The sequence below is a fragment of the Acyrthosiphon pisum genome, chromosome A1, assembly GCF_005508785.2.
Source record: "Acyrthosiphon pisum isolate AL4f chromosome A1, pea_aphid_22Mar2018_4r6ur, whole genome shotgun sequence".
In the NCBI taxonomy this organism is placed as follows: Eukaryota; Metazoa; Arthropoda; class Insecta; order Hemiptera; family Aphididae; genus Acyrthosiphon; species Acyrthosiphon pisum.
The window spans coordinates 116,379,727-116,392,525 of record NC_042494.1 but is presented as its reverse complement, the minus strand read 5'-3'; the positions used below and the strand labels follow the sequence as shown (position 1 = coordinate 116,392,525).

Here is a 12,799-nt window from a genome sequence, read left to right as displayed (position 1 = left end):
CGTCCTCTCAATCAGAATCTTGTATCATAGACTGATGGGTTTAAAAATGTTCCTGAGCTATTTAATTTAGGATAGCTTCCTTAGCAGGCCTTTATTCACAATTTTTAAGATAAAAAAAAAAAATTTTAGTTACAATTACAATCACTTTTACAACATTGAGTCATTATAATAATTGTAAGTTAAATATTTATTATTTATTGGTAAGCGTTTGATTGAGATTAAAGTTTGTCCAACACAACTCAGGTAGGTATTTTGAGAGCGCTGAGCAAAGAAATAACAATTATAACGTCAATGATAGATGACAATTGAAGGGAAACCACAATTGAAAATAATTGTTATGCTTTAAAGTTTAAGAGTATACTGTCCTGTCTCGTTTAGTTGTGTGGGATCCGCCTAAGACACCCAGACTGGACCTACAAGCTGATTTTCATTGTTCACAATTTTGTGCGCAAACGAGTCTCCACCTGCTGAGGTTAAGGTCTTGTATTCTGTTCACTCCATCCTGATGGAAAGACTCTTTTTAAGTCCTCAAAATTAAAGTGCTTAATATTCAGAAGATAGGAACTCAATGCCAAGGGACTACCCTTGCACCCCCCCCCCCCTACAACAGGATCTGCGCCTGCCTATATGGTTATAATAATTAGTTACATATGGCTATACAGTGGCAATTTTACAGGATAGAGCGACTAGGCACGGGCCTGCTCAATTTTTATTAGACATTTAGGTTTTTATCTCAAATAAAAATGTCTTTATTAAAATATATTATTGAATATTACTATCATAAAAATATCAGGTTATATAAATTATACACATAGATAATATTATCTATAGAACTTGATCTGTTATGGATCAGATTGTAAGGTTTGTCCATTGTCAAAATGTTGTCTCTCGACCATTAAAGATCTTTAATATCTTTAATATCTTTAATATCTACGCTCACGACAAGGTAAAATGTACGATGCCATTTTCACTGATAATGTTTTAAAAATGTTGTTAAATAATAAATTAAATATTAAATACATACTTATATATTAAATATAATAATAAATATAGCGTCTTCATAATACTGCAATATTATCAATAGAAAGAGAATTAAGTAGTCCACATTGATAAATTATCCTAGTACTGTGATTTATGAGCTTTCAAAAACAAAAAATAGACAAATGTCCTTTACACTGTAAATTGAAATTATTTTGTATTTTTATTTTATAATTTTGTTAGTTTTAAAGTTGTTTCTCTCAAAAGTCCATAAAAAATAAAGACTGAGCAGAGTTTATATTTCCTACTATATTACCCCTTGTATTTAATCAATATTGTTAAAAATGATTTGATTTTTAAATATTCTTTAAACAAAAGAATAAACCATGTTACAGCTAGGACGACAACCAACATTTGAAACCCAAAAATTCACTCCCCATTTGCTAGAACAAATCTTTCCTATGTAGTTTTTCACAGATCATAGAACAAAACAGGCATACCCAATTATTATGTGCTGGACATGCCACTATGGTTATAAATGTTAAGAAAATACATAGGTACCTAGGAATATTATAATGTTACATTAATGAATATTCCAATCCAACAGGTAAAAAATCCAAGTTTCTTCTTAAAAATTCAACTATTTTCTCTTTAATGTGATGAAGTAATGCATTCTGGCTAAAAAAAATACCTAACTGAAGCTTATTATACTAGATATGTAGGTAGGTGAACATTTAAAAGTTAGATAGGATAAACTTAAATAATAAATTAAAATTAAAGATTTAATTTAACTTTAAAATGTAAATTAAAATGAAAAGAGATACCTATAATTATTTAATATCTGAGAGGATATAATTAGGTAAAATATTATTTTAAGTAACCTAATGTGTAAATTTTTTTTATAAGTAGGTACTAATTAAACTATAAGATTATTTAGTACAACAGTCAATTTTCTACCAATGTTTACTGTTGCTTAACTAGGATAGCATAAGTTTCAATAGTTTTCTATAGCATTCTACACTATTATAATACTATAGATTAGGTGGCACTGAGTTTTGAACTACCGACAGTTCTAGATAACATTGTCACCTTATACCAATCTACCACATAGAATATATGTACATGTATATTGATTAATGAATTATCTTTTAATTAATCTAAGTGTGTAATATGATTTACATCATTTCCAAGAATAGATAAAATAAAAAATATTTATTACATAGGAAGGTATGGTACTTAATTAGTTTTTAATTAACAAAATATTTAAATTATGTTTAACAGTTTGAAAAAGAAATTACATTTTGGAAAATAAGAAACCATACACAGAATAATAATTATGAAAATATAACATAGGTATTGTAGTATGTTCTTACCGTAATATTTATGATGGCTATCTTCTTGAAAACTGACTAAGACGTTTATTTTTTCCACGTAATTTCACGTTGCTACACGTTGTACGTTGTACATGTAATGGGTTTAAAGTACGATAACTTTTCAAAAATTTGATTTATTTTAAACTGCCGAGTACCAATTAGGTTGAGTGTTTCATGGCATCGATCACTTGAAAAATATTCAAACATAGAGGGTTTTAGGGCAATAGATGCACGTCAGCCGCTAGGACAGAAGTCCGATTGATTGTCGGGTACACCAAGCATAGACATCAAAGGTATCAGTCATATTCAGATATTCTTTCCATTGGACTTTAGGATACCAGATAACAATACAAGATATATAATATAAATTATACACCAAAACGCACAAAAACTATTTCGGTTACTCACTATTTAAATAAAAATGTAGGTAATAATAATGAAAAATTAAAAAATGATCCAATCATTCTACAGACGTACAGCACGGCACGGCACACGGACTACCTACGAAACGAACACACTAACTTGAAATGAAACGTGAAAAAATATTATGTACACAGGTAACGTACATAATAATAATAATGATAATAATAATTTTTCGTATATAATATACAACACACACACACATACATATATATATATATATATATATATGTATGAATGTTTGTGTATGCGTATTTAATACGTGAGAGGAACCCACACTACGACCTGTAGATAGTGAGCTGTTGTAGTAATAGTAGTAATAGTATAGTAGTAGTAGTAGTAGTAGTAGTAGTAGTAGTAGTAGTTGTTGTAGTAATAGTAGTAGTAGTAGTAGTAGTAGTAGTAGTAGTAGTAGTAGTAGTAGTAGTAGTAGTAGTTGTGGTGGTCGTAGTAGTAGTAGTTGTATATAATAGAATTTTATATATTATACTATGTACGAACGATTGTATAGACTTTTATCACTAGGTAATTAATGCGGACAGGTTGTGCACATCAGACAACAAAAAAGTTTGATCAACCCTTTCGTGAATTGTGATAAAACAATACCGGCGAACTGAGCCGGCGCCGGCACGGCGGCAGTGCGGCACTCATGGGCATTGATTAGGCAATGGGCATTAGGCATACATTTATCGCAGTTCACAGGGACAGGGGTCTTTTCAAGCCCTTAACCATCACTCCCCAGTCCCAATACTCAACTACCCGACTACCCAAAGTACAAACATTTTAAAAAATGAACTATTACTTTATTTTCATCTTATCGTTTAAATAAGTATTATAATAACTCGTAAACATGAATATTATATATAGAATATTCTTTTTTATAGTTTTAGTAAAATGTTTTTAACATAATCACTTATTATATTTTATTCTTATATGAAACCATATCAATACAATTATTTTATTTTCCATTGTTTTAACATCAATATATTATAATAAATATTTAAATCGGCAATCCGGGAGGTAACCAGTTTATAATAGCTAGGTCTACAATTATTAGGCACGGACTGAGATAGAATGGACTGGGAACAAAAGCCTAATAAGTAATAACCATTCACCGGGCTATTCAAGGTTTTGAATAGGCATGGACGGGAGGGGATGGGGCAAGTGCGAATCTAAACCTACCTATATTCATTGTATAATAGTTTATACAATGAATATATGTAGGTCTAGATTCGTACTTGCCCCATCTCCTCCCGCCGAGGCCTACTCATTACTATAAGCGGGCCCGGCTTCCCGTCACCTGCCCACCAGTTCGTTTCCAGTATATTACTCCATTCTATTGTTCTATGATTCTATCTTAGTGTCCGTGGTAATGTGGTATTATTATTATTATAGGTAGGTGTATAAAAATAATAATAATTGATTGTTGATACACGAGTTTTGTCGATTTTCGTATAGGTTTAATTATACAGAATACTGCGCACACAAAATATTCGTTGAAGATTAACTTTCCACACCCCAGTCGATATTAAGAGGCTGTCAGCGCACTATCTGTTTTCTCTCTCTGGCTCACACGCAACAAAGACAAAACACATTTACGCAAAATCATTTTTTTATGCGTTTAAGTAATCTTAGAGTAAAGTCACCCATTACAAAAAAGATAGAGAATAATATTTTTGAGGGAATGACAAATCGATTTGTCTAAATATTGTTTTAAAACAATTATTTAAACTTCATTTAAATTTACAGCATTTTTTGTTTGTTTTGAAAGTTGAATACAAAATCAAATAATAATAAAATATAAAATAGATATGTCATTCCCTCAAAAATATTATTCTCCATCTTTTTTGTAATAACTTTACTCTAAGATTACTTAAACACATAGAAAAGATTACTTTGCGTAAATGCGTTTTGTCTATGTTGCGCGTGGGCCAGAGAGAGAAAACGAATAGTGCGCTGACATCCTCTTAAATCTTAAAGTAATAATTTTTTTTGCATCGGATTTTCATCAAATCATTTCATATAGCCATAGTTACAATAATTTAACATTTAAAAATAATTTAAATAATTTTTTTTTTGTGTTGTGCTCCTTTAAAGGATTTTGTTTTCCATGTATCCATTATCCATATAAATCAATTTTAATGTTATAAGAGTTGCACGTTTTCGTGGTTTTTATCGTTGATTTTGCAACCTTTTACTAATGGAAAACATTCCTGAATAAAATAAATAATAATAATTAATAGTTAATAGGTAGCTACAGTGGTGTACCCAGGATTTTATAACTATGGGTCTGCCTTACTTACGAGAGGCCACTGTGTAGACATTTCAACCAACTTGGTATTAAAAAGTCGCCTAATGCGCTTGCGATTTACCTTATTAGTTATTTATATCACATTTTGATACCAACATTCAATATAACTATATTACATGAGTCATAATACATTTTTAAGCAAAACGTAAAATTTAGTCACAAGCTTTAGTATTAAAGCTATATTTAATTTATTTTTATTTTTATTTGTTGCATTAAAATTTATATTCGATTTAACAATTTACTTGAAATATTTAAATCATTAGAAGTGGTATACATATTTATTATTATTACGTATTAGCAGTATATTTATTTTATTTTAGTTTTCAATTACTGATTTCAATTTCACAAGATATATAGGAGGTGGTTCTAAATTCTAATACAACACAAAAGTCAAAAATAATACATTTATAAAATTGATATTTTATAATACCTACATTAAAATAATAGTAAAGAACTAGAACATTACAATTATTTTCTGCGCTTTTTCATTAGTGCAAATGTACTTTTACGTTATCGAAATCAATGGTTTGAACTATGAAAATAATATTAAAGAATTAGAACATTACAATTATTTTCTACGCTTTTTCATTAATGCAAATGTACTTTTACGTTATCAAAATCAATGGTTTGAACTATGTTGCTTTCTATGCTAAATATTACCAAATTTGATAGCCGGTCTTCAGTCATAGTTGAGTGAATGCATTTTTTGAGAAGTTTTAGACGGTTAAAACTTCTTTCTGCAGTTGCACTGCTGACTGGAAGTGTATAAAATATTTTATACTAAGTATACCTACAAATTTGGATACGAAAAAACCGTGTCTCGTGATATCATGAACTTTAATACTTCATTTGATTTTAAAGGTCCAGTTACTCCAGTTTCAATAGTTTTGTCATACACTGGTTGGTAAACTAGATATATTGAACGGTATTCCACTTCTATATCAATTTCATCTATGTTAATTGTCAACTTTATAAAATCTTAAATAATATATCTAGCATATTTTTATATCCATGTTTTTTTAAATTTTGATATATTAGATAAGTTAATAAATTTAAGCACGATTTCGTGCGCGCTATTTTACTTCAATACTTAGTCTTCACGGCTGTATATACCCCTACATCATAATAGCAGATCATCAACATTTTTATAGGGGGGGGGGGGGGCAATATAAATTGTATAATTTTAATTTTAATAATAATACATAATATATTATCATTTTTAAACAATAATGATAATAATAAAAAGGTGGTAGTATTATTCTTATATTAACTGAATTTTTCATTTATATGATACTCGTAGTTACATAAAAAATTGTCGACAAAAAATTTGCAGGGGGCACGTGACCTTCTCCTGAATCCGCCACAGTACATATTTTTTTCAAATAAAAAAATGTTTATGTAGTTTGCCATTTCGAGGGGCCACATTTAACAGGGGAAAAAAATGTGGGTCAGCTTACCTCCCAAACCCCCTCTCCCCTCTGGGTCCACCCCTGGGCAGCTATAATAATTATCAATATTAATTTATAAATGATTATTGTTTATTTTTAATAAAGTAGTATAATAATTAATAATAATATATTATTACTACGTGGTACTAAATATGTACTATTGGCAATATGATGGTGTATTAAATACAAATTTTGTATCTTTGTGGACCAGCATACACCTCCTATAATTCCTCTTCTACTTGTTTTCCCGCCATTATTGACATAATAATATTATGTTGATCGTGATAAACTGATAACGTTAGTTGTTACTAATAAATTAGTATAGTTATTATTATTTCTATTTTCTTATATTATTTTCGATAAACCCATTTCGGCATAAACCTATAGAAACATACCGTCTATGATACTTTCCTTTTCGACAGGATTTGGTTTTTTACTTCGCATTGCAGTTGAAAATTGCTTTAAAATATTATACTAAACAGTACCTATACATCAATAATAAATTGACACTATGCTACTTATCAATACATCGTACATCGGCAATTGTACATATAATGCAATTTCAAACAGTGATTGAGTCTTAGCATTCATAAAATAAAAAATGAATAATTTCGAACACGAAAATCCCGGTCAGAGCATATTTCAGGGCTCTGATTTGGCTAGTATTCAGGTGAACAATAACTTCCAAGATGACAATGAAGATCATTTGGATGTACAGAGACTCGATCAAGAGGTACAGTTATTTTAAATTATAGGTTCCCATAACCTTTCCAGTTTCCATAAGCTTTTGTACCCACTGCTTATATATTTTGTAAAATTACAATGCCTAGGTTGTTATTTGAAATTGTAAATGATTGTTTACATTATTTTTAGTTTTAATTGTGTAAAATACTATCAAAAATCAAATACTTTATGTTCCACAAATTAGTAAATCCTTATCAAATTAGCATAGTAGTAATATAATAGTATGTTAAATTTTATAACAGGTTTGTCAAATTTCAAATGTGCCTATATACCTTGGAAATCCACTGAACATGGGAATATCACGACTTGTAAAAAGTCTTAAATATGTACTATCTACAAATTGTCTTATAAAGTTGTTAATATATATTATAACATTAAAATACGTCTTAAATTTAATAGGTATTATCTATACTTAATTTGTATATAGACAAATTACTGGAATATACAAATCTAAAACTGAGTCTAAAATATTAATTTTTATCTTTATTTGATGTTTCCACCATTTATGTTACATGGTAGTAACTATAATATGTTGTCTATCTATGAACATTGTATCAGTGTCAGATTAATAAATAACGGCGGATCAGGAGAATATTTTGATGTTAAATTAGATCAAACACTTAGTTATACCGAGTATAATTTAATGTGTACCAACAAAACAATTTTAATATAATATATTTTACTTTACCTATGGCTTGGTGTCTGGTAGTATCACACGGAACAAGGGTTTAAACACAACTATTTTGGCACATGTAGCAGGCCGGAGAATTAGTATTATAAATTTTGTAAAGTAATAAAAATATAGTTATAATAAAGGATGTCAGGACTCCATGATAATATAGAACAAATGTACCTAAGATGACACATGTGTCTGGGAATATATATATATATATATATATTAGTAATAACATATTGATACTGCAATGGTGTGATTCACCATAAAAATATATTTTTATTGTAAAATTAATTTTCGATGCAACGAATCTTAAAATGCAACAATCTTAAAATAATAGTGTGTAGTATTTTTTAATGTATATAGCTACTTCTAGAACAGTTAAAATGTTTAATTTTGTTTCAGCTCAAAATAGAATTGGATGAAGTTTTTAATGAAAGTGGAGCTAATATGAGTGTTATTAGTTCAAGCCATTGTAGTGATGCTTCTGGAGAGGGTAATTAAAAATTTTATTTGGGCATTATAATTAATGCCTATGTCAATAATTTATTTAGGTACTGATTAAGTACCTACCTATATAAATTAATTATTTGAGATCTTAGTCAAAGGTAAATAAGACACAATTTGATACTTTGTATTAAAATTATCTAAATTTGTAAAAAACATTTGGTATGTGGAAACAATTGATTAATCAAATAAATAAATAAAATTATCTATAATTCATATTTTTTTTTGAATAGTTTTTGTTAATGTTCTGTAAGCCTATATTCTGTTACTTGGCAACCATGTGTGATACATTATTCTTCACTTTAATTGAAATATATATTTATGGCATTGTAAATCATATTTTTCAGAGCTGGAAAGTAATGAAAGTCTGTCTGAATCTATTCATAAAACAAAGAGAAAAAAAGCATCAATACTTTCTAACCCAGCCTTTCAACACTTACAACATTATATGAATACAAATTTTCAACCTGATTTCCATAAAGATGGTAATATGATAAATAACAATCACTGATTGATTTAATAATATATTGATAATTCATTTATTTGTAATTTTAGGCTCGTATCCATCACCCATACCACAATACAATCCTCAAGTTAATAGTGATAAACATATCACATCTAATGATGCTGCACAAAATGTTAGCAAACAGTATGTTTATGAAGGTAACACCATTTAAATATTTCTTAAACATATAATACTACAAATTTCAATCCTCTTTTGTCCAATGTTCAATACTATAAACACAAAATTGCTTGTACATAGAATAATAACATCAATATATTATTGTCTCACAAAGTACAATAATAATGTGTTATTAATGAGTTGCAATGAAGTTATCACAATGTTAATAAAATGTGATAATTATTGAATTCTTATAATATGTAGGGTCTTGTGCATAGTCTGACACTTAAGGTACACTTAAAATCACTTAGGTAATACGCTAATACCTAACTATGGAGCATCTAGATGACACCTAACTGCTCCTTAATTTTTGGCTGCATAGTTGAAATTTGAGTAGCCCGTAGTTAGCTACTACTTTAATATTTTAAGTTAAGTATTACTGAAATTAAATGGTTAAAGACATTTTATATTTATAATTAAAAGGTTGGGTGTTGTTACTGATACAATTTTGAGTGGAGCTTTGATAAGACTATAGGCAGAAGTAGGAGGGGGCTATGGGGGTTTGCCCCCCCCCCCCCAATGTTTTAATCATATTTTAGTTTAAAATATAAATTACCTGTGTCTGTGCTGCTGATACAATTCTAGCCCCCCTCCTCAGAAAAATGTCACTTGTTGCGTCTATGTTAAGACTATTCATTGAAAGTTTACATATATAGTTTTTCTGACTACCGAGTAAAGAAAAAATTATCTGTTCAAAGTCCTAAGTAGACCTATTTTTCAACGTTTTTCAAAGTTATGAATGTAGAGCGTATAACAAAATTAAAAATGAATGCAATTTATTCACGATTCCGAAAGTTTTAAATAATAATCAACAATATTACATATTAAAGATCCTAGGAATTAATAATTATACAATTTATATAATAATTAATAGTATACCTTCTACTCATTAGTCATTATAGACAGATTTTGTAATTAATTTTTAAAAAAGTTACTTTATTTGTAGCATCTCCTTTTTAAATATAAAAGTAACGTATCATGATTAATGATTATGTCTGGTAATGAGAATATAATTTAAATAAAAATATTTAATGTAACAAGTAACATAATTTTATTACTTTTCAAAAGTAATTCATCCAACACTGCTATTAGATTTAAATAAAATATCAAAAAATTGATATTGAATTTTAATATTTAAAATTTTCTTATTTTTTTAGGAATGTCAAATGAAGCTAATTATGAAACGTTGCAAGCTCTGTATGAAATGAGGCGTAGTGAAGTAAATAGATTAGAAAAAGAATTGTCTGAATTTAAAATGCAAGCAGAAGCAGAAATTGATAATCTTCGTAAAAATTTGTTGATCAATGAATCTGAAGGTCAAAGGACAGTCGTGGAGTATCAGCGCCAGTGTGGTAATTTATAAATAATAACTATAAAAAAAAATTATTATATGTTAATTACCGATAAGGTTGTATCTAGTAAATAACCATGATGTTTAATATGAGTGTAAAAATTATTATTTATTACACTATTAGAATAATTGATTGCAAAATACAAATATACACAAAAAAAATTATATTTAATGTTATTAAAAGGTCTTGCATACAATTTTTAAATTGTATTTATATAATCAATAAGTATTTTTTTACATTATAATATGAAAACTCTGCTGAATATGTATTGAGGTTTGTTATTGTTGAGTATACCTAATCATTGAGTAGGTAGCTATAATGAATATGTTAAATTTGAATACAATGATTAATAATTGCATACAAAAATTAACTCTGAGCGGAGATAGTCTATCAATCAATATCACTAAGTATATTTTATGATATATTTAAATTTCTACAAATTAATTAATTTTACTATTGGTAATATGATAGGCTGAACTAATTTTTGCCAAAAACTGTAATTATTATACCTATTAGTAATTGTATTTAATTATTATAATATAAATAGAAACAATGATACCATTTTTGTTTGAAACAACTGGACGAGTTTCTAGGATTTTATTGCATTTCTCCACATAGCTGGATACCACATACGCCCATTTAAGAGGACTACACAGCAATTTGTTGTCTTAGTCTTAGAAGTGTGTAATATAGCAAATTTACGCCCAGGAGAACACGTTTAGCTCCGTTAGTTTAAAAATTAAAATTGACCTTTTATGAAACTTGATGGTAACTACATCTGTGTTTGTACATGGGTTTTTAATGATAATTCAGTTTTTAAGTGGGTTATGGGGATTTTTAATTTACACAAAATTATGTACACATAACTTACTAAAAATATTAACTCATAAAAAGCTCACATAAAAACAGATAATGTTCTTACCATCAAGTTTCATAATAAGTCGATTCACTCTAATTTTTAACTGAGTTAAACGTGATCTGCTGAGCGTAAATTTGGTATGTTATGGAGTTGTAAGACGGAGACAACAAATATCTGTGTAGCATTCTCTTAATTAGGGATTATTGATGAGCAATTAAGTGTAAATGTTGGTGTGTTTATTGAATATTTGTATTATGAATGTATCTAGTTGGCGTAATCGAGAATTTATATTGAGTCATTTAGGTTCAATTTCCTGGGCCCAGGTTAGCTTACAGTCTTGATTAACCCAAGATAACTGTTTGTGAGATTAGAATTTAAGTGCCATAGATGAGTATTTGTAAATAAATATTAATTAGACTCTTTTAAAAAGTGATTTTTGTGTAAGATCAGTTTTATTATTAGGTTTAATAATATATAAGTTTCAAATAGGTTTTTTAAAAGGATTTATGATAGTATTATTGAAGTGACCATTATTTTGAATAGTTTTGAATTTTTTTTACATATATTTGATGTCATTGCAAAACAAAATTTTTGATAAAAAATGTATTGTTACAATTTTTATTGTTGATAATTTATAAGTTATTACTTTTTTGATTGACACATTCAATTTTTAATTTCATATATTTTTTTAGATTCTAAATGGAACGATGAATGTATTGATTTTACAATGATGTGTGTTTTATTTTTATTTTTTTTTTAATTTTTTTTTTTGTGAAAAAAAAAAATGACCATAGATACATGAAATTTTGACTGAATGTTTATATTAGCATTTTCTATACACCATAACATTTTCAAAATATTTTGAGCTCTTTACAGACATTATCAGTTTTCATTTTTTTTTAGTTTTTTTTCTAAAAATATCAATATAATTTTTTTTGTTGATTAAAAAAGCTTGAAAATTTAATAAAAGGCTTTTAGTATATTGTTTCAAAAGCAGATGAAAAATATTAAAAATCCTTAGTCACAGTTTTTTTTTATAAGCATTTAAAGTTCAAAAATTGACAAAATATGGAACAATCACAAAAATTAGCAAATTATTTTGAGTTAAGAATTCGGAAAAATTTTTCTTTTTAAATCTAAGATTTTAAAATGTAATACAAGATTCTTTATAAGATTATATACCTTTATCAAACAAAAAACATCTATAAGAAAGTCAAATTAAATTTTTATGATCGTTTGAAATTCAAATTTTTACAACATTGGATATTCACTCGATTTCGCATGTAGCGATTTCCTTATTTTGTTGTAATTTCAAAAACGAAGAACTGTAGATTATGAAAATTTTACTGAATGTTTATATTAGTATTTCCTATACACCATACAATTTTGAAAATATTTTGACTCTGTTTGAGTTGTTTACGGACATTTTCAGTTTTTGAGTTTTTTTAGTTT

At 27.8% G+C, this 12,799-nt stretch overlaps 2 protein-coding genes across 4 annotated transcripts in view; one reads left to right on the top strand and one right to left on the bottom strand.

The window, feature by feature from the left end:
- LOC100161363 (V-type proton ATPase 116 kDa subunit a) overlaps positions 1 to 2,911 on the bottom strand; it is a 77,588-nt gene extending 74,677 nt beyond the window's left edge. For 2 of the 3 annotated variants that reach the window (XM_029488099.1, XM_029488101.1), the window contains exon 1: positions 2,352 to 2,911. The gene's annotated coding sequence lies outside the window, so the exon portion shown is untranslated. The remainder of the gene's footprint in view (positions 1 to 2,351) is intronic. The other variant, XM_029488100.1, reaches the window with a different exon arrangement.
- Positions 2,912 to 6,841: 3,930 nt separating this feature from the next.
- LOC100570154 (putative leucine-rich repeat-containing protein DDB_G0290503) overlaps positions 6,842 to 12,799 on the top strand; it is a 15,543-nt gene continuing 9,585 nt past the window's right edge. Inside the window, exons 1-5 of the mRNA XM_003243971.4 lie at positions 6,842 to 7,263; positions 8,353 to 8,443; positions 8,802 to 8,939; positions 9,010 to 9,117; positions 10,294 to 10,488. Coding sequence (XP_003244019.1) covers positions 7,132 to 7,263; positions 8,353 to 8,443; positions 8,802 to 8,939; positions 9,010 to 9,117; positions 10,294 to 10,488 — 664 coding nt within the window. The 5' untranslated portion in view covers positions 6,842 to 7,131. The remainder of the gene's footprint in view (positions 7,264 to 8,352; positions 8,444 to 8,801; positions 8,940 to 9,009; positions 9,118 to 10,293; positions 10,489 to 12,799) is intronic.